This window comes from Cucumis sativus, chromosome 1 (genome assembly GCF_000004075.3).
Source record: "Cucumis sativus cultivar 9930 chromosome 1, Cucumber_9930_V3, whole genome shotgun sequence".
Lineage (NCBI taxonomy): Eukaryota > Viridiplantae > Streptophyta > Magnoliopsida > Cucurbitales > Cucurbitaceae > Cucumis > Cucumis sativus.
The window spans coordinates 15,357,563-15,380,828 of NC_026655.2; the positions used below are offsets into that span (position 1 = coordinate 15,357,563).

A 23,266-nucleotide genomic window follows, 5' to 3' on the forward strand; every position below is an offset into this window, starting at 1 on the left:
AAATAAGAGAGATGTTTGAAGTAAGAAATAAGTTACTAAAATTATTATAATAGTTTGTGTTTAGATATGAATTATTTCAATTTAATAAAAAAAATAATAGCATTGTGGTTAAAAAAATGATAATATTGAATAATAAAAACAATAGTAAATGGAAGCTTGGAGAGCAGTTTATTATAACTTATTGGAGATTTTTAAATAGTATTAACGCTAATATTTTCTTTTTTTTAATAACTTTGGTCCAAAATGTCCATAAGTGTAATAAATTAAAATGAAAAGGGCAGTTTAATCTTAAAAATGTTTAATAAAAAAGAATATAAATATATATGTGTGGATATGTGAAGCTCATCAACATAAACAATAATGGCACAAAATTCTCAGAACACACAAACACAAACACTCCAACAACAACTTCTCATCAACGGCGGCCACACGCCGGAAAGTTATATTTACAAAGGCGGCTACCACGGCGGAGGTTCCAACAATAATACTCCACTTCCACTGGCAGAGATTCCGGTCGTTGACCTTTCTCAACTTTCATCGCCGTCTGCCGGCGAGGGTCCGTTGAACGACCTCCGTTTGGCTCTTAGTACTTGGGGATGCTTTCAGGTGAGCTTTCATGAACCTCAACACTGCCCTTTTCATATCAACTTTATTTTTAATTCTATTTTCTTCTAATTTTCTGCTTCAAACTTTTAATTATACATTTCGACTTTTTTTAAAAATACATTTGAGTTTTTAGCTAAATTTTGAGAGGAAAGATTAGTAAATGGAGACAATTATTTTTAAGCTTCAAAACTTATTATTAATATTATGTTTGTGGTTTTTAAAAGATGGGATAATATAAAGAAATACATTATTAGATATACTTTTGTTTATTTGCTTGTGTCCAAACACATATCTGTTTGTTTTTTTGTATGTTAATTCTATATATTTTTAGACAAAAGTATTGAATGATCAACAATATACAATTGCATAACACTTTTTTCATATTATAAATGTATGACTAGTATGGAGGGTAATCAGATATTAATTTACTTTTACATTTTTTATTTTTACAATTAAAAAAATATAGTGACATATACTTTATTATTATAAATGTTTTTCTATTTTGCAAACTCCTTACTTTTTCGGTTGTATTTACAAATTGATTATGGTACAATTAGTCTTACCTATACTTATGTAAAATCAAGAATATATATTTATATATATATATATATATATATATGGAATGTTTGGCAACTAATTATATCTCCATTTTCTAACCATTTGGATTTTTTATTTTTATTTTTACAATTAAATCATTTTCTTGTAATTATTTAAATCTTTCTTGAATTTTTAGCAAAATTCAAAAATAAAATAATATTGACAATAATAAGGAATCCTTTGGTTTTCAAATTTTTATTTGATTTTTTAAAATATTAATTTAAAACGTAGATTACAGTACAAACTATTTAAACGTGGAAATAGTATTCATGTGCTTAATTAAAAATTAAAAATTAAAAAAAAAAAAAAAACGTAAAAAGAAAAACCAACTATCCCAATATTTCCAAAAATTAGCTCTAATTCGAAATAGTAAGTTATATTAAGAATTCCTTTTTTTTTTTCAAGAAATGAGAAACCATAGTATGTAGATATGAATTATAGTTTTTTCTAAAAAAATTGAAATAAAATAGTAATGGCTAAATGGTCATGAAACGGAGCAAAAGGGAAAGAGGAGTGATTGTTATAAATTAATTTAGATTAACTAATTTGAGAGTGTGGTTTCAGGCTATTAATCACAGCATTTCAAGTTCATTTTTGGAGAAGATGAGAAAAATAAGTGAGCAATTTTTCTCATTGCCCATTGAAGAGAAGATGAGATATGGAAGAGAAGTTGATGGAATGGAAGGATATGGGAATGATTTAATTCTTTCAGAACAACAAATTCTAGATTGGTCTGATCGTTTATATTTCGTGACAAATCCTGAAGATGAAAGACGTCTCGAGCTTTGGCCTTTAAATCCTCCATCTTTCAGGTTAGTTTCAACGCTAATCTTTCATATATCTAAATCAGTTCAACATTCTCAAAAATTGTCACTACAAGAATGAAAACCTTTCTCGACGCAAAAATACGTCTAAAAAAACACAAAATGCGTCGGAGAAAGTATTTCCAACATCCATATGCAACGTCGGCATGAACGTCGGAGAAACAACGTTGGGGACACCTTCCCCGGCACGTGCGACGCGAACGCCAGTGTCATGTTCACCGGTGCATAAGTTCGACATCGAAAAAAGGAAACCCTGGTGTGATGTCAGCACATCGGCAAAGTCTTTTTTGACGTGACGTTGAGAAACGTCTTCCCTGACGTCGATGCAAAACGTCGGAGTTTGGCCCTTTCCCTGACGTGTATTGCACGTCGAGGAAGGCTTTTATTTTATTTTTTAATTATTTTTTATTTTTGTTATCGTAAATTACCAATCACCAAGTTCAGTGCCCACTGCAACATACACAGAGCAGTTGTGGTTGCAAATGTTCCCAGGACTTTGATGATGATTTTTTGGAAGATGGTGGTGGAACCAAGGACAACAACAAACACATGGTTATCAAGTATGCCTTTGAACACATCGATTTTGTCCATCTCCCTTGAACTTATTTCGTTGAAAATATGCAAGAAGAAAATCTGAAATTAATCGAGTAGATGGGTTTCGATAATGTAGTAAATAGATGTTGGAGGCGTTGACGAGTCCACTCTAAATTTACTCTAAATCTCACAAACTTTTAAGAGAAGAAATTTGTTCTCTTAGAAAACTCAATAACACACAAGAGAAGAATGTTGTTCTCTTGAAACTCACTTACTTTCTAAAACTCAATTTGCTTCTACTGATTTGATTCTTTTATCTTGTATACAAATGAAGGAAATGATCTCTATATATAGTATTCAAGAGACACTTCCTAAAAGACACAAAATAAATGAAGTACATGAATACATACCATTCATGTACTTGAATAATTACATGTATCTAGAAATGCATATGTATCTTGAAACTAGAAATGTATCTATTAATGTGTTATCCATAATGTATCTAGCTTATTAATTTCTAACATGCCCCCTTAAGCTAGACTTCCCAAACTCCGAGCTTCTCTTTCATTTTCAAGAATGAATCTGTCTTTAATGCTTTTGTGAATACGTCTGCAACTTGATCTTGAGTCTTGCAATACCTGATATATACTTCTCCATCTTTGATCAATTCTCTGATGAAATGATATTTGATGTTTATGTGTTTGCTTCTTCCATGAAAAACGGGATTCTTCGAAAGTGAAATAGATGATTGATTGTCACAGAACATGATGGTCCCTTTCTCTTGAGGACACTTCAATTCATGTAGTACATTTCTTAGCCAAAGTGCTTGACAACTAGCAACAGACAAAGAAATGTATTCAGCTTCTGTTGTGGACAATGCTACAACATCTTGCTTCTTTGATGCCCATGAAACTGCTCCAGAACCAATATTAAATACATACCCAGAAGTACTTTTGAAATCATCAATATTTCCTCCCCAATCACTATCACTGTAGCCAACAAGAACATTATCCACATTCCTTTTATAGTGGATTCCATGATCAACAGTTCCAAGAATGTATCTAAGAACTCTCTTTCCAGCTTCCCAATGACTTCTCTTTGGTGATGTCATAAATCTACTCAATAAACTGACCGAGAACATAATATCAGGTCTAGTTGTAGTTAAATACATTAAACTTCCAACCAAACTTCTATAAATGGTGGCATCAAAAGCTTCACTAACATCATGCTTACTTAACTTTAAACCCAATTCCATAGGAGTACTGGCAGGATAAGCATTCTCCATTTTGAACTTTTTCAACAAATCTTTTGCATACTTCTTTTGGAAAATTGCAATCTCATTATCACCTTGTTTAACTTCAATACCAAGAAAATAATGAAGTAAACCCATATCAGTCATCTCAAATTCCTTTTTCATGCTCTCTTTGAATTCTTCAATCATCATATTTGAGTTGCCCGTAAATATTAAATCATCAACATATAGACAAATTATCAAGAAATTACCATTTTCATCTTCTTTGGTGTAGAGAGCATGTTCATATGGACATCTTCTGAAACCATCCTTTAAGAAAAAATTGTCGATGCGACTGTACCAAGCCCTTGGTGCTTGCTTTAGCCCATACAAGGCTTTCTTTAATCGACACACCTTATTTTCTTCTCCAATCTTTGCATAACCGGGGGTTGCTCAACATATATTTCATCCTCTAAATACCCATTTAGGAATGCTGACTTTACATCCATTTGATGAACTTTCCAGTTATTTTTTGCTACAAGGGCTAACAACAAATGAACCGTCTCCAAGCGAGTTACCGGTGCAAAAACTTCTTCATAATCCACACCAAACTTTTGTTTGTATTTTACAATGCGTCTGGCCTTGTATTTTTGCACTTCTCCGTTTTGCTTTAGTTTTGTTCTATAGATCCATTTGACTCCAAGAACCTTTTTATTTTCTGGTAATTTTACTAACTCTCATGTCTCGTTTCTTCTTATTGCATCAATCTCTTGATTCATTGCATCTTTCCAATTTTCATCTTGAATTGCTTCTTCAAAGTATACAGGATCAACATCTGCAAATAAAGCAAAATCAACATGTTCTTCATCTAGTATCCTTCTTGAAGTATTATAGATCTCTTGAATATTTCTGGTCTTCCTTGGAGTAGTTTCTTCATCACTTGTGGAGTGTGATGAAGAAGGTGAAGTCAGTGGTTGAGTTACTTCAAGCTCCAAGTCTCGAGCATCTTTTTTTCCATCCATATCAACATGTAATGGATTTTGGTCTTCATTTGGTGCATTCCATTGCCACAATTTTGCTTCATCGAACTTGACATCTCGACTAATAATAACTTTCTTACTTATCGGATTGTATAGTCTGTAGGCCTTAGAGTTCTCACTGTACCCAACAAAAATGCATTTCTCTGATTTATCATCTAGCTTACCTCTTTTCTCATCTGAAATGTGAGAGTAAGCAATGCCACCCAAACACTCTTAGGTGACTAACGGTTGGTTTCAATCCGCTCCATGCTTCTTGAGGAGTAATACCTTGCACACTTTTCGTTGAAGCTCTATTTAGGAGATAAACAGCACAAGTTACTGCGTCTCCCCAAAATTGATCAGGAAGCTTCTTTGCCTTCAACATACTCTCTTGCAAGTTCCATTATTATTCTATTTTTCCTCTCTGCAACTCCGTTTTGTTGAGGAGTTCTTCGAACAGTCTTCTGATGCTTGATTCCATTTTCCTTCAAGAAATCTGCAAAAACAATATATTCTCCTCCACGATCCGAACGCAATGATTTCAATTTCAAGTTACTTTCATTTTCCACCATTGCTTTGAATGTCTTGAAACATTCGAAAGTAGCACTCTTTTCTTTTAGTAGATAAATCCATGTTTTTCGACTGTAGTCATCAATAAATGTGAGAAAATAACGGTTACCTCCATGTGTAGTAGTTCTCATAGGTCCACATAAGTCTGTATGAACAAGCTCGAGTGGTTTTGATGCTCTCCAAGAACCTCCAGTCGGAAATGAATTTCGATGATGCTTTCCGAAAACACATGCTTCACAGAGTTGATCTTCCTTTTTAATATTTGACATTCCTCTCACCATATGTTGTTGACACATGTGAGACAAAGTGTCAAAACTTAGGTGCCCAAATCGACAATGCCATAACCATGAGGTGTCATTTACTAAAGTCTCAAAACAAACAAGCTTCTCATAACATATTTTAATTGGAAACATTTTGTTGTGAGTCATACGAACCTTCGTTATGAGATCTCCATTCTTGGTTCTAATCTCACATATGTTATCTTTAAAAATAACATCATGTCCTCTTAGGAGAAGTTGTCCAACACTTAAAAGATTGTGTTTGAGACCTGAAACATAATACACATCAGTAATTTTTTTTGCTCCCATTTTTGTCTTGACAAGAATATCTCCTTTTCCTTTGACTTCAAGCATCTTGTTGTCACCAGTCTTCACTACATTTTGATGAGATTCATCTAAAGATATAAAAATATCCTTTCTTCCTGTCATGTGGTTACTACAACCACTATCAAGATACCATATTTCTTCAGTGCTTGATTCTTGAACATTGAGAGTGAGGAAGAGAAGACCTTGATCATTATTTGATTGCTCATGCATTAGTGTGGTTTCTGCTTGATTAGAATTAGTCTTCTTAGACCAACAGTCTGCTTGAAAATGTCCATAACGTCTACAATTGAAACATTGTATGTGAGAAAAATCTCCACGACCACCACTTCTACCTCTTCCTCTATTTGAACTTCTTCCTCGTCCTCTATTTGAAAAAAATTGATTGTCTCTGCTTTCTGACTCTGTATTTGTTACAACGTTGGATCGTCCATTGCCTCTACCACCACGTCCACCTCTTCTTCCATTGGATCGACCTCTATAGGAGGACTGCATATGAAAAGCTTCTTCTGAAGGATTAGAATCAAACATCTTCAATCTGAGCTCATGAGATTGAAGAGATCCCATTAAGCTATTTATAGAGAGAGTTGACAAATCTTTGGATTCTTCAATTGCTACAACAATATGCTCATATCTTCTAGTCATGCTTCTAAGAATCTTCTCAACAATCCTTTGATCTTCAATTGTTTCTCCATTTGATCTCAATTGATTAACAATTAAGAGAACACGGTTGAAAAATTCTTCAATAGTTTCAGAATCTTTCATTCGAATTGTATCAAATTCAGCTCGAAGTGTTTGTAATCGGACCAATTTTACCTTTTCTTCTCCTTCATACAAATTTTGCAATGCATCCCATGCTGCTTTAGCAGTAGAGACTCCTGATATTCTTTCAAAAATATTTTCATCCACAGATTGGTAGATGAAAAATAATGCCTTCTTATCCTTTTTTCTAGCATCTCTCAACTCATTGAGTTGTTGTGCTGAAAGACCATTCTCACTTTCTGGCTCTGAATATCCGATGTCAACAATATCCCAAAGATCTTGAGATCCATAAAGAACCTTCATTTGCTGGCTCCACCGCCTATAGTTTTTTCCCTCAAAACGAGGAAGTTGAGGCTGCAACATGTTAGATGACATCTTTCAATCCTTGCTCTGATACCACTTTGTTGGAGGCGTTGACGAGCCCACTCTAAATTTACTCTAAATCTCACAAACTTTTAAGAGAAGAAATTTGTTCTCTTAGAAAACTCAATAACACACAAGAGAAGAATGTTGTTCTCTTGAAACTCACTTACTTTCTAAAACTCAATTTGCTTCTATTGATTTGATTCTTTTATCTTGTATACAAATGAAGGAAATGATCTCTATATATAGTATTCAAGAGACACTTCCTAAAAGACACAAAATAAATGAAGTACATGAATACATACCATTCATGTACTTGAATAATTACATGTATCTAGAAATGCATATGTATCTTGAAACTAGAAATGTATCTATTAATGTGTTATCCATAATGTATCTAGCTTATTAATTTCTAACAATAGATTCAAAAAGTGGTTGGATTTGATCATATGATCAACCATCTGCACATAATAACATAAATGCAAAAGGTTGGAAACAGTAAGTGTGTGTAGCTGACAGAACTCGAATAATTAAATTGAAGATGGCAGCGAAATGGACGACAACGGCAAAGATGGACGACATGATCAACGGCGACCGCGGACGACAAGCTCTCTCCTCTCTCTCAGCCGTCTTTCCTTTCCTTTTCTCTCTGTGTTTGTGTTCTCTTCTATGTTGAAGGAGGAAGAAATAGAGTTGACAATCCCGACGTCTTTGAAGACGTCGGGATAAGTGACCTTTCTTCGACGCCATAAGTGACATGTCGGGTCACAATTATTCAAATTTATTTATATTTCTTTCACCGACGTGGTCAACCCAACGTCGGTCAAAAGGAGACTAACACCGACGTGGCTCTGCCACCAGTCGGGGAAGCTTGACGATTTAAATAATTGTGACCAACATTCTCCTACGTGGATTTGACAAATGTCGAGAAAAGTATAAGTATTAATTAAATATTTACACTTTTCCTAACATGCTTGTGTCACACGTCGGGGAAAGGTTAAATAATTATTTCATTTTTAACTTTTTTCTGACGTCCTTCAGTCACACATCGAGAAAAAGTTGATGTGTATTAATTTCAAATTTACCTTTTTCCGACATTCCTTTGTTCTCCGTCGAGGAAATTTTGAATATTAAATTAGTATTTACACATTTTTTGACGTACGTCTACTTCTTATATGTCGTGACGGTCTCGTTCGCCAACTAAAGAGAAATTGCATCAGCGTTAGTCAATCAATTCCAACGCATGTTTCGCTGATGTCTTACGTCCCATTGGAATTCCTTCAATATTTTGTAGTGTGTACACCAAAACTTAAATTCACAAGAAGAGATAGAGGAAGAGAAGTAAATGAAAATCGTTCAAATATTTCATAAAAAGTTGCTACTATCTATTTTTTAATTATACAAGCACCAATGATTCCTTTCATTTAATATATATACGAACATACCCATGTGATATGATATTCCATTAACAAATTTTTAGTTCAAATTCAAATTCTGCTATGTGATTTCCTTAACGATTTTAGATTGAAATCTTGTGATTCCATCAATGATTTTAAATGAATTTCTACCATGCAATTCTATTTATGATTTTAAATTAAGATTTTATATATGATTTCATTAATGTTTTTAAATTAAAATTGTGTTTGTATGTGTGCACGGTTGTGCTTGTATATGTATAACAAGTTGAATTTAGTGATATAGTACTAGTTCTTAGTTTTACCATAAGCTCCCCTAAGTTTGAGATTCCATTATTACTTCCTACAAAAAGCTCTTCCTTCAAACTATATTTGAGATCTCCTCAAACTCACTTACTTTAGCTCCTCTTAAGCATGAAGTCTTGTCATTTTTATGATATAATTACAACTCGCATCAAAGAAATGGAAGTGTAATATTAACTTAAGCTTCCCTATACATGAAATGATGTGAACTCTCATACACGCTCATAGTGTAAAGACTTCACCTTAGTCTAGATGAGTATCGGCAGATATATCTCAACAATAAGACCAACACAAAGTTTGTAGCAATACATAATGTCGACCTTGACTACCCTACTTTGTATAAAGTCCTCAAAACATTAACCCTAAAACTATGCAATAACACATTTTATTTTATATATATCAGCATGTGTGGATGGATATCCTTTTTAATAACCCAAAAAACAAATAAATAGAAATTATTAATGAGTGCTTACTCTTATTCAAGCAGGGAAGATTTAGATGAGTATACAGTAAAAATAATGGAAATAATTGAGACGGTGCTGATAGCCATGGCAAGTTCCCTAGACGTGGAGCCCAATAGCTTTACCGATCAGGTAGGGAAGCGACCAACTTTACTCACAAGGTTCAATTTCTATCCCCCGTGTTCGACGCCACATCTTGTTCTTGGACTCAAAGAACACTCCGATGGTTCAGCTATCACCATTCTTCTACTCGACAAACAAGTTGAAGGCCTCCAATTGCGAAAGGATGATCAGTGGTATAGAGTACCTGTTCCTGCCATTGCTGATTCTCTCCTCATCATCATTGGGGAACAAGCCGAAGTAACAATATTAAATACTTATTTTTGTTGTTATTATTATTTTTATGTTACATACTGGGTTTTTAAAGGATTATTAATGTAATGTGTTATGTGCATGGAGGTTATGAGCAATGGAATCTTCAAGAGCTCTATTCATCGGGCGGTGACGAATTCAGAGAGGCAGAGGATTTCATTGGTGTGTTTCTGCTGCCCAGAAAAAGATATTGAGATCAAGCCAATCGAGGGGCTGATCGACGAGAAGAGACCGAGATTGTTCAAAAGTGTGAAGAACTATTTGGAAACTTATTTTCAGAACTACCAAAAGGGACGGAGACCAGTTGATGGATTGAGGATTTAGAGTCTGTGTTTCTGTGTTTCTGTGTGTTTGTAAGATGGAACATATAACTTATTTCAGTGATTCCTAAGCTTTTACCACATCAGAATAAAAGTATGAAACTGGCAAGGTTGTCTCCCACTATATCAACTCCTCTATCTTTGTTTCCAAAAACTATATTTGGTTCGCCTTTGAAAATCTCAATGATTGATGTACATGAAGTAGTTATTTCAATTAAAATTTCATTTGACACTCAACTCAAACACAAGACTTACTATATGTCTATCTTTCTAGATGATCTACTGTTTTATAAGCATTTTTTCATCAATCTCAATCCGTTTTTTGATGAGCACACTTTGAAGATTGAGAGCGAAACAACTATTTTGATGATCTAATCTTGATCATTAGGTTGTGTCGAGTCTTGCTTTCAAGCTCAATGGTGATTTTACTTGAATACTTACGAAAACATGTTTGGATAATGTATATTATTAATACAGTGAATTGAGGTTAGGTCAAACTCATAGTCATAAAAATGGTTATTATTAATATACAGTAGATTGAGGTTAGGTCAAATTCATAACCATAAAGATAGTCTTTTATCACTCTAACATATGAATAATTAACAATGATAGAATTTTCTATAACTTGCACATATTTTGTAAAATTTATTATTTTTTAAAATTTTCCTTAATTAAAATAGATCCTTATATATATATAGCTTTCTAGCTATTGGCATTTTGTTTCCTTTAGTTAAAAGAACTAATGTTTTTTTTCTTAATTTCTTTTTTAAAATGGATGGTTGTTTTATCCACGACATTTTCATCTACTGTGATTTGTGATGGTCGTTTATAGATGTATGTTGGTCTTCAAGGTCATTCTTTCTTGTCTTTTTTTTTTTTTTTTTTTGCTCTTTTTTGCATTATCTTGCATGTATTTGTTCAAAAACATTCATCCACTTTTAAACAACTTTTTCATTGTATTATATATTATAGATGATAGATTATACTTTATTTTGGTGCGTACTATAAATCTTTTAAGTATACATGATTCCGGTCCAACATTCTAGTCCAACATTCTTCCACACAAACCAAAAAGGACTATGGATTCTTAGAGAGTAATTAAGAACCTTCATAATATTCAATCCTTTTCTTTAACCTAATTTATACTCAATTTTAGTAACAACAAAATGGCAACATCAACAACCAAGTTACACTAGTACTCCTAGTGTGCATTGCCATTTTAGCAGCATCTGTAACGGCTCGTCCAATAACAATAGTAGCAGCAGCAACACCCACATGGTCGGAGGATTTCTCTTTGTTCCTCCCCTGCATATCATTCGTTCCTAAGACTAAATTAACGTAATTTGAGTTAAATTTGATGAAGTTGAATAAGAAAGTTATCCATTATTGAAGGTGGATGTTTACTTTAATTTATATTTTGTCTTTATTTAATAAGTACCATTTATGTAGATTATATAAGGAAGTTGGTTTTTGTGGTAGACTAACACTCCCTATGAGTGAGAAAATAAGCATTTCTACAAAGTTGAAGGATATACAAACTCTGAAAACTTATGCTATATGTACTCAAAAATTGACATCAATGCACAAGAATGCCTACATTTTTTGGTCTTCTGCTCACTTAGATGGTGAAAAAGTCTCCTTGTGCTACAACTTGCGACCATCGAGGGGAGAAAATTTGTTGTAGAAATATGTTGAAGAAGATCGAGAATGAAAGATGAGGGTTAAGAAATCAAAGGGACGTAATTTGGGTAATTTTACTCCAAGCACAAGGCCTAACAATGTTGGTTTTCAAAAGTGAGGCCCAGGCCAAATTTCATTGGGACCTCTCAAAATACTTCATTGGTAAACAAAACCTATATCTAATGCTTATTCTCTTTATTCTTGAGGATTTCAACACTTACTTTCCGAACTTTTAAGCATCTGTCGTGAACTTTTTTTTTTTCAAACTTTGACATAGGTTGGTGCCATCAAATATATTGTCCCAAAGAATATGGAATACAAAAGAAACTGAAGACTATTCTAAAAGGCTTATTAGAGTGAAAGTTCTTCCCACAAACCAACACGAGTTCTTTCAGCAAATTTTGTCCTCACTCACATGTATCTTAGAAAAATTATAAGGAGGTCACCCAACATAGAATTATTCCAAGCTAAGCAAGCTAAACTTTGGAGTTCCTATGATCGAGCCACCAAAAAAGAAAAGTGCACATTGTTGGTTGTATTAACTTTTAATTCTTTTAAGCCTTTCTTAACATTACTTCCATATTCTCATGATCCCTTCTCATCAATAAGGACGGTTTTCTTTTCGGAAAGTTACCTCAATGTATATAAATGTGGCTTTTGATTGCTATAATGACTCCAAAGTTTCCAAATAAAATATTTTTTCTTCGTGTATATTTAAAGAGCTTAACTCGTGCACGAGTAACAATCCGTTCCCATACCTCAATTGTTATTAAAAGAAAAACTAGCTAGTAAAGTGGGGCCAAAAAGAAGAGAGTAAATGAAGGAGAAATTCTTGGTACTCAAAATGCTATTCCATCAACCTTGAGATAGCATAATACTACACCATACATAAAAAAGAAACCCAAAGATAAAGGGTGATCTTACATTTGTCACAAATCTACAACACATACTAAAAGTAATACACTAATTAACTTCATATAAAAAGGTTTGAATAAAAACATAACATAACAAAACACACAGCTTCCCCCCATATCTAATTCAAATCCTTCTCTTAACCATCAATTGAAATCATGGTCGCCTCATTGAAGCTGCCAATCATATTCCTAGTTTGCATAGCCATTTTAGCATTACCTGTGATGACACGTACCACGACAACGCTTGATCAGTTCTCAACCAAGGATGTCGCATCGGTGAACTGCACGGTGTTTACTTTCGAGGCAACAAAATGTATGATTGATGTGATGAAGAATTCAATGCCTCCTCATCCGTCATGTTGCAGAGCCATTCTTAAGCTTAACGACTGTAATCCCGAGGTTTACAAAGATGTTCCTTCTACTGACAAGAAATTAATTAAGAAGATTTGTGAGTTGTGGGGTGCTTGATCGAATTCTTATGCTAAAGGTTGTTTAATTGAGTTAATTGGATCGTAATGAATAAGAGAAAATTATCATTTTGTTACTTACATTAGTAGTATTTTATAAATTTAAGGAAGAGTGGATTTTGTTTCCATTTGAAATATGAGAACTAGTATTTGTTTTTCTTTTTACTTTTGTCAAAAGGCCATTTAATTTTGATCTTTATTTTTCTTGTTGTCTCTGCTTGTAAGGGAGAGGCAAATTTCATCCACATTTACAAAGACCATTACCATGGCCTTCTTAAGATTTTACTGTTTGGGTTACAACGTTTGATTACCCACATGTTCTTCGCGAATGATAATCTAAAAGAGTTAACTGAGGAATTTTGGATTTTAATTAAGCAATATTGCGAGGAAATTATATGAGTTTGGTTTCAGGGTAAAATGTAACTTTGAAGAAATCAAGTTTGGGTGCTGGCCGGTATTTTAATGACACAGGTGGTGATGTCTTTTGAGCACGCATGCTTTCTTTACACAAAACAATAGTTGGGATCTTTGGGCAGATCATAGAATTATGTAAAAAAATCTGCACATTTGTTTCAAATCAGTGGGGATGTGGATGTAGTTCATCTGACCTTTTTTTTATTTGGTGGATCGAGAGGTAGTGTGTTGTTTGGATTGACGTTTTCTAACTGTCTATAAAAAAATTTTAAATATTTATTTAAATGCTTAGAAAGTCAATTCAAACAGTTTTCAAGTACATTTCAATAATGTTTGTGGCTAACACATAGATTTGGCACTATGATAAATGGAACAAGGGTCTCGGTTTAATCTATTGTTGGATCATGTTCCTCCTAAGGGAGTCGATTTTTTTGTTCTGGTTTGGAGGACTAAGGTTCCTAAAATAGTTAGGTTATTTATCTGACAAGTACTCTTGCTTGGTCGAGTTAATACAGATGATAGACTTGTTAGGATCAGGAGAACTTTGCTTGTTGGGTCTTTTTGTTGCATCTTTTGTTAGAAGGTGGAAGAAGATCTTGATATCTTTTTTGGAGTTCCAGTTTCTGAGGGTTGTGTGGAGCTTTTTATTCTTCCGGAGTTCGGTGTTAGTTTTGTTGGTACACAAAGTGTCATTAGCTAAAATTGAGTTCCTCCTCCATCCACCCCTTTCAAAGATAAAAGGGATTTTTTTTATGGCTTGTCAATGTTATGAATATAAATAATGGGTTGGGTTGGGACAAATGTCTCCCAACCCAATCCATATTTTCGAGTTGGTTGGGTTGGCAACCCAAATAGTATTCTCAACTCAACCCTTGAAATATAGATTAAGTTGGGTTGAGTTGTCAAGTTCTCATCCCTAAATATCAACAAACATTTTCTTTTACTTCATTTTCTTCAATTAATAATAAAAATATAATATATATATCATTATTTCGAGTTGAATTGAGCTGAACCGAATTTTTCAACTCCAACCTGAGACCCAATCCAACCCAACTCACATTTGAAACTAATTACCCGACCCAATTCTTATAATATGGATTGGGGTATCAGGTTCTTCGGACTATTCTTACATCTCTAGTCGACGTGCGTGGTTATTTGGAACATTTGGGGTGAGAGAGATACGGTGTTTCGGGGTAAAAAAAAAGACATAGTGAAATTTGGTCTTTGGTTGGATTTCATGTGTCGACTTTGATTTCGAAGAACTTTTGTAACTATTTCATAACTAGACAATATTTTACTTAGGTCATTCTTTTTTTAAATGGGGTAATTTTGTTGTATACTCTTATATTCTTTCATTTCTTTTTTCAAAGAAAGTTATCGATTTCATGGGTAAAAATGGAACAAGTGTGACAATAGTTATCTAAAACAAAGTTTAGGGGTTTGGGTCTCAATTTTTATTACAAGTTAGCGTCACCTCATTTTAGTTAAAGGGTAATTTGAAACATTTAACCAGGTCGAGTAGTGTAATATCAAAAAACCTTCAAAGAAATTTAAAAATAATATAGATTTAAATCACCCTCTACAACTTTCATAAACCATATATGATATGATCTCATTAATAACTTCAACAATTTTTAGACTAAGAACAAACAATGATGCATTCTTTAGAAACTCCATTTCAATTATGACCCCAAGTTTTTTCCTTATCAAAATCATTTATTAACAAAAAAAGAGTATTGGTTTGTCCATACACACGATATCTCTCCTTTTTCATATAGGCTTTGACGATGAAAATTTTGCTCCAACCTTCTCTCGTTTGTCATCCATAACAAATTCTCTTTATATCCATCAATTCTTTTCTTGCATCTCCACATTTTGAATGCTTTGTCAATGTTGTCATTGTTCAAACGAGATTTCAAGATAAATGTAATTCGTTGAATTGAATTTTATATATTGATTTATATAGTAGATAGAGTCTCTAATATTTATACATTTGATGTTTTCTCTCAAATACAAATTAAAACTTACAACTTCTTGATTTTCGATCTTCAAAAAGTTGTATAGTTGTTAGTCTATTGAGCTTCAATTCTTTGAAATTAAAGAAAAGTTTGATCTTCCAAGTCATCATCTAATCTCGAAGTTGATAATAATTTGCATGTCTTGAGAGTTTTTAGAAGTTTGAGTCTTCCTTCTTCGAAACTTTATAGCTACAATTCTTCCTTCAACCAAAAACCTCAAAATAAACGGGAAGGTCTCTCTAAGCTTTAGGTAGACTTAGGTTTGGACTCATTTGACTGTTGAGCTTATGCTTGGACCCATTTAATTGTTGGGTTTGACCTATTTGACTGTTGAGCTTATGCTTGAACCCATTTAATTATTGGGTATGATAAAACTTAATTACCCATTATCACAATGTTTGTTTCGATGACGTACCAGAATTTAATTGATCGAAATTTCTTGCTAACCGTTATTTTTATATCATCGGCGCAATGTTTTCTAATTCATCAATTTTGTTACAAAAGGAAAACAATATTCATCCCTACATTGTCATTAATTTCTATAATATTAAATTATGCAAAACTTTAATTTGATTAATATATAAATTAACTATTGAATGATATTGTGTTCAAACTCACAATCAAAGTTGCACATGGATTTGTTCTATATTCCATTGAGATCATATCAAAATATGTTTTCAAACAATATTTCAAAGAAAAGCTTGTCAAAGTTATATATTGCCAACACATTCAAAGTATGAGGTTAAAATTTAAAATTGTCACGATTATTTAAGTTTTGGAGATCAATTTACTTTCAAAAATGATTAATTTCGTTATGCAAGGTTAATTTTAATTGAAATTTGATTAAATAATAATAACAATAACCCTTAAAATAAAATTTTGTAGTTTATAATGAAAATGTTAATATTAACATATATATATATATATGAACAATAAACTAGTAACATTAATTATTTTTAAGATGTAGATTTACTAAAAGTATAGGTACATATATGCACACAAATTCAAATTTAATTAAAATAAATTAAATGAATATAAAAATACCTCCACTAATATTACAAAATAAATGTCATTTACACTAAAAATAGCAAACCAAGATAAGAATTAATGAAAGAATTTGTGCACTAGAAGACTTTGACAATCTAAAATTATGATAACTATAAGCTTAAACATGAAAAAAAAATACTACTTGAAGGAGACAAGAGGATGAAAGTGAAAGCAGAAACTAACTAAAATGGAAGCCCCTGCAATTTCCATATGTCCCCAACATTTTGAATGGATAGAAGAACCCTGTGTATTGAGAAATAATTCATAAGAACAGACCAGAAATGGACAACAATCTTCTAATATTTCTTGGGTACCATGCTACATCTGTACCATGAAAGAAGAAAAGAAACCTGCTGAACAGAACAAGACCAAGCCATTGTTATAATGATGTAATTTCTCAAGTTTTTTGATAAACTTAAGATTATGCAGTTATGTATATCTTCAATCTAGTAGAATTTACCTTTAATAGTATACGATTCCTTCTAGTCTGTAAGAAAAACCTGAAATTTGGTTGCAAGCAAGCTTATTCCAACACGTGGTAGATTTTCGAGACCCTTCGTCGAAATAGTGGCTCTAATCGGAATGATGGAACTCCAGTTAGTAACTTTCTAGCTTCATACATCTCATTCCATGCTTGTACTATTTCATCAATTTTGAACCCAAGACCTGTATAGTTGGAGGAGATAAGAAAGACATTTAACTCAGAATTAAGAGATGCAAAACAAAGTATATTCGTATTGTACCTTCATGTGAGTTGTTGCTGGAACAGTGATTCTTTATCATAACTGCGATATCCGTTGCAGAAGCTCCAGCAAGCTCAAATTTCTCAACTGCAACTTCCAGACATTCATGCCACGCTGGCAGCCCCATTTTAAATTCCAGTATCGATCGCTCGTAAAGCATGGTTCCCCATAAGAGGTTTATATGAGACCTCATATTTTTGGCCTGTTCTGCAGCCTCGTCAACTGATATGTCCTTGATCAGCCCATCTAACCCCATCTTTTGCAACTGGGTTTTAATATTGTTTGATTTAGAGAGTTCGCTGGTACGCTGCTCTTCCCATTCTTCCCACATCTTCATGCCTGTTTCCATGTTTTCCTCGGCACTATTGTAAAGTTCCATAACTTCAGTGCAAGGCCACGTTTTCGGATCAACATCGCTGCTAACTGCATAATGCCAAGAAAGTTTTGCCTGCTCAAATTGTTGTTGTCCTAGGGCTAGATAGCCTTCATAAAAGTCTGGTTTGATTTCCACTGCCATTTGATATTTCCTTTCTGCTTCAGCATATTCATTTTCGACCCATTCGAATGCAGCTTTGATCTGTTCAAGCACACGCACTTTCGAACCACCATCTGCAAAGTAGACCTTCTTCCTCGCCTTTGCCATGATAACATTTCCCCAGTTGAACAATGCTAAGGCTGCCATCTCATGAAACTTTTCTGCTGCTAATTCGAAAAGACTCTGAGCTTCTTCACTTGTGACTGTCTCTTCCACAGCCTCAGAATAAAGTTTCATCCCAAGATCATGGAGATCCAAGTATGGACCAGATTCAAATCCAACATGGTTTATAAATAACTGAGCAAATTGAATTATCCAGTCATCAATGCAGGATGACATCTTTATTTCTTTCGATTTTAATGCATGACCATTCTCAAAGATGCTATTTTCTTCAACTTCACATTTAGCTACCTCGTCATTCTTAAACCTTTGGTAGAATGGATCTTGCTCTGGATTAACTTCAAATATATAAAATCTAACAGAACCCTGTGACTCCTTAGATGTTTCAGCCAATCGTAATTCTTCATTGGTAGTAATTGTTACCAAATCACCTTCTTCATCCCTGTACTTGATAAGGACCGCTGTGCAGGTAGGGAAACGATCACGTATAACCTCCCTCAGTTGCAATAGAGTGCAATCAACTGGCAATTGAGCCCATCGAATATCTTCTCCAAACACCAACTTCACAGTGTTCGTAGGTGTTTCCTCCTGTGTCGAGATTTTCTCCTCCACGACTAGTTTATCCTCAGCCTTCTTCTCCTCCACCATCTCATCGACTTTCTTCTCCTCCACTGTTTCATCAACCTTCTTCTCATCAATGATTTCCTTAGTCTTCTGGTTGTTTTTCTTCTTTCGGTTCTTTTCTTTTGGCTTTTTTTGCGGCGACACTGAAGAAGGCAATTCACCAAAATCAAGAGGTAGCTTAATCTCAACATCATCTTCATTTGATCCTTTCATCTCAATTTCCTTTGTTAATCTCTCCGATATTTCTAAAGCCATGATATTATTCGGCTCCATGTTTAAAACTGCCTTAACATCTCTTAAAGCCAAGTCCAACCTATGCAAACCCTCATAACATCTGGCCCGCTTCAACAATGCCTTACTATACTTGGGCGTAACTTCAAGAGCCAAATTGCACTCGTGGATCGCTCGTGGATACTCACTAAGCCCCATCTGCATATAGCACGCTGCCATGTTACTCCGAAGATACGAAACATCTATATGATTCCTTGGAAGCAATTTGAGGGCCTTATCATACTTCAACATTGCTCCTTCAAGATCTCTAGACTGGAACAACTTATTGCCCTCATCCTTTAAAACCTGGGACATGGTAATAAAAATTACATGGTCCTTGTCATAAGTTGGACAGCTTCCATCTCCATTTTGGCGATGTTTGGCAATCGCCTCACGAAATTTATCACCAATCTGCTTCTTCTTCTTCCCAGATTGCTTTCCCATCAAAAATCAATCAATATAAAGAACCAAGAACGAGGGAAAATACCTAATTTCTACAACTACACAAGTTAAAATTAAACGAATCCAAACCAAGGAAAGTTGACTAGTCCAAGAGGAAGGGGAATCAAACAATTGTTATAAATAAAAAATTTGCAAATAAAAGGTCCCTAAAAAGTACGAAAAAAGAAAAACTCCCCTGTAATGAAATGCAGAACGAGGTAGGCCGAATTATGGAAGACAAAAGAGAGAAAACCGAGAAGAGAAAGAAAGAAGGGGATTGTGAGAAATGTGGGAAGAAAAAACTTATCTGAGAAATGTATGAAGCAGTGAAAAAAATCCGGAGAATGTCAGGGTGAGAAGAAGGAAGAAATGTTGGTTGTGGAAGAAGGAATATAAATTTAGCAAAGGAGAAAAATGGGAATGAAAATGAACCGTAGAATCCGTTTGTACTTTTGTAATGAGTAAGATTTCCAACAACTTGTCGTGAACGCCACAAAATTCTGAGCAAAAGCTGATAATTTATATATACATACATATATATTTCCTTCCTTTTTTTTTCAATTTCTAATTTATTTTATATACATATATACGTGTGTGTGTGTGGACCCCCGGTTGCCGTGAATTCCAAGTCTTTTGGTCATCTCCCACAACCTTCTTGCTTTTTTTATTTATTTATTTTTGCTTTTTGTTTTTCTTTCTCTTGTCATAATAGTTAAATTACAATTTGAATTTTTTAAACGTTGTTTTGTGTTTTCTTTTTCGCTTTTCTAATTCTACCAAATTTTAGTTCTGTTTTCTTTTTCATGGAATTATTCTCAAATATATACTAAAATTTGGGGACCTAGGTTGGGTTACCATATGTTCCGGTTCGTTTCAAGTCCATAATGCCAACAAACTTCTTACCCACTCCTTTAACAAAAACAAAGTTTTATATACATTCATTCAACTTGAGTTTAATCCAATTTTTCAATCCAATTCAAAAAAAACCAAAATTTTTAACATAATTCAGTCCATATTTTAAACTAACTCAATTCATATAGTATAGGTTAGGTAGTTCAAATTGTCGGATTATTCGGGTGGCCAAAAGTTTAGAAATATTTTTTGTTTTTAAGATTGCTTATCTCTTCTCAATTTCTCACAATAGATTTCATAAAATTGAGCAAAACATTTCAGCCAATTAAATCATGTCACATCGTCACAACAAATATTTGATAATTATATTTTTATTGGATTTTGATAATTAAGTTTACTCCATTCAAGTCCAATAAACAGATTAGCCAAGTCCAAGCTCAACAAGCAGATGGGCCCAAGCCCAACAGCCTAACAAGCAAATGGGTTCAAACCCACCTAAAGCCCACAAATTTTCTCTATAAATAGAGACATTTGTCATTCATTTGAGAGACTTTGGTTGAATGAAGAATTGAAGATTCAAATTTCTATAAAGCTCTCAAGACATACAAGTTCTTATCAATAAAGATTGAAAAATTGGAAGATCAAACTTTTCTTAAATTCCAAAAGACGGAAGCTCATATAGGCTTGCACTACGTCCTAAAGATTGAAAATCAAGAAATTCTAAATTTTTAACTTGTATTCGAGAGAAAGCATGATTGAAAATCAAGAAATTCTAAATTTTTAACTTGTATTCGAGAGAAAGCATTAAAGGAGTAAATACTAGAAATTGTATTCACAATATTCATCAATATAACAAAGTTGAATTTCACCAAATATATTTCTTCGAAATCTCATGTGAAAACTGATTTAAGAAAGAGTTGTGTGTTTTTTTTGTCAAATTTATAAAACAGATGCTATTCTTTTTAGTTATAAAAGTTTCTCAGTTTTTCAATACATTGATAAAAAGAAATGAGAAATCTAGAGGGTAAAATAGGTGTCAAAAGGTTTAATTTGAAAAAAAAAAAATCTAAAAATTCCAGTTCACATAGTTACCAAAATGAGACATAATTTTGAATTGAAATTTGATTATTATTTATATAAAATTAGAAGTTTATGTCTAATGAACCTTATAAATTTAATATCATATTATGTTAAATAGATAACAAATATGTATTAGATAGGAAATTGAAAATTTTAAAAAGAAAAAAAAGTCTATTAGATAATAAAGTGATACAGTTAATTCCACCATAAATAAATAAATTATTCAGCCTGCAAAGCATTTTTTTTCTTGAAAAGATACATTTAGCCTGCATAGTTACCCAATATTTTCCCTTTCTTTTTAGGATAGGAATACTTCACCTAGCTTTCTTTTTACATGTGACAAAAGTTACATGAAAAGACTTTATCATATACTTTCTTTTTTAATTAAAGTACACTATATCGTATGCTTTTAAGGCCAAAAAGGATCCATAATTATATGTTAATTATTATAATTGGAGAATAAATTGTGTTTATGGGAATTTTTAGGTACAAGTGAAGTTTCTTTTAATGGATTGAATAAGAAGGCATTAGGATAAAATTAATGATCGTTTACTTTAGAAAAAGTTCGAAAATTAAGTCTTTAACAATTTAATTGGATTATTTATGTTTTATGTTCGAAAATTAAGTCTTTAACATCTTTCTTTAATTTGCATTTTTATTAAATACAATGATTTAATTTTAGTTAGGGTCCCAAATTTTTAATTTTTGGTTTCGTTTTTCAAATGATAGAAAATAAGAGGATTATTAAATTACATTTTTATCCTACAACTATTTCCCTTTATATTGTTCTGTTTTAAAAAAAATATTTCCCTTTCTTCAATTTCCTTTCCTTTACATATTTTAAATGTTAGTCTAAAATAAAATGATGTATTCCTTTTTGTAAGTATAATATATTATGCAGATTCATGCACTAACAATATGTTCGTGTGTAGTTCGTGCAATATTCTTTATTTAAATTGAATAATTTTTATTATTTTCGATCAAAATTGTAAGTGCAATTTTGTTTCTATTATACTCTTTCTAATAGTTGCACAATACTTCCATATACGTCGATTTTTGTGAATTATATAACTATGACGGTTGATGCCATCTCTATGTTTATAAATTAAATTCATTTAAGATTGTAAGGTAGTATTTTCAAATATATCAAAATATAATAAAATTTTCAGATTATACTCAAATTTTTGGTGATTATATCCACCGTTGTTAGAATTTAAAATTTTGGTACATTCTTCAAATATTTTATCAATTTTACTAGTTAGGATTAGTTAACTGTTTTCTTTTAATGATTTTTTTACACAATTTCATCCTATAAAGTTTGTGTAGTCTACATTAAGAATTTTTTGGAGGGTTGAATTAGGAAGATAAATTTAATATTATATTATTTTAAAATTTTTTAAAAAACATATTAAATAATTTAAAAAGAAAACAAACATAAATTTCACAATTTTTTTAATCCTCATATTAAGAAGAAAACTGAATGTTATGGTCAAATATTTAGAAGCCAAAACTGTTCCAAGCATTAATATTAAAAGTTTCAAAATTGAGAAGGGAAAAATATAAGGTAACAAAATTGAAATATTTATTTAAGAAAAATTGAAAAGAGGGTAAATAATTTAGAAAAAAAGATGAAGAAACATTTTAAAAAGAAAATGAATAGGAGGCAGAACATAATATTTTATATCCTCAAATAAAAAAGAGAACTCAATTAATTGGGGATGGAGGTTGGTGTATTGATGGATATTTACCCTAATAGTTGGGGACCAAATTTGGGGTGAGAAAAAAAATCATTTTTTAAAAAGGAAAAATAAAGATGCGGACAAAAGAGTGGTGGGGAGAAGGCAGGGTTTGGAAGGACCCCACCATCCAATGTCGGCCATTGTGAGTGGCCCCCACGTGAACAGAATATGCATATCTCCCCTTCCAACTACGACAATCGCAATGAACTTTAATGGGCCTTTCACAACGTCCCCCACTCCGGCCCACGTCCCTTTACCTTTCCCCCTTCCAAATGCTTCATTTATTTTTAAAAACTAAAATGGAAAAAGAATGAAGAATTTTACCATTTTGGTCACCAACCTT

General features: G+C 32.8%; 2 protein-coding genes across 3 annotated transcripts; one reads left to right on the forward strand and one right to left on the reverse strand.

Moving 5' to 3' along the window:
• Positions 1–286: 286 nt before the first annotated feature.
• LOC101220236 (probable 2-oxoglutarate-dependent dioxygenase ANS) lies at positions 287–10,174 on the forward strand. Its single transcript, XM_011657396.2, has 4 exons — positions 287–606; positions 1,768–2,015; positions 9,314–9,647; positions 9,747–10,174. The coding sequence occupies exons 1-4, from the start codon at positions 361–363 to the stop codon at positions 9,981–9,983; spliced, it is 1,065 nt and encodes a 354-aa protein (XP_011655698.2). The 5' UTR covers positions 287–360; the 3' UTR covers positions 9,984–10,174.
• Positions 10,175–16,481: 6,307 nt separating this feature from the next.
• LOC101217675 (protein PHOX1) lies at positions 16,482–19,740 on the reverse strand. 2 transcript variants are annotated; one of them, XM_004146665.3, is made up of 3 exons: positions 17,263–19,740; positions 16,980–17,185; positions 16,482–16,869 (listed from the first exon to the last, which is right to left on the reverse strand). In XM_004146665.3, exons 1-2 carry the CDS (start codon positions 19,253–19,255, stop codon positions 17,043–17,045), a joined length of 2,136 nt encoding a protein of 711 aa, XP_004146713.1. In that variant the 5' UTR covers positions 19,256–19,740; the 3' UTR covers positions 16,482–16,869; positions 16,980–17,042. The 2 variants fall into 2 exon arrangements, with proteins under 2 accessions (XP_004146713.1, XP_011655705.1); XM_011657403.2 differs by having other exon boundaries at positions 16,482–16,872.
• Positions 19,741–23,266: the final 3,526 nt, after the last annotated feature.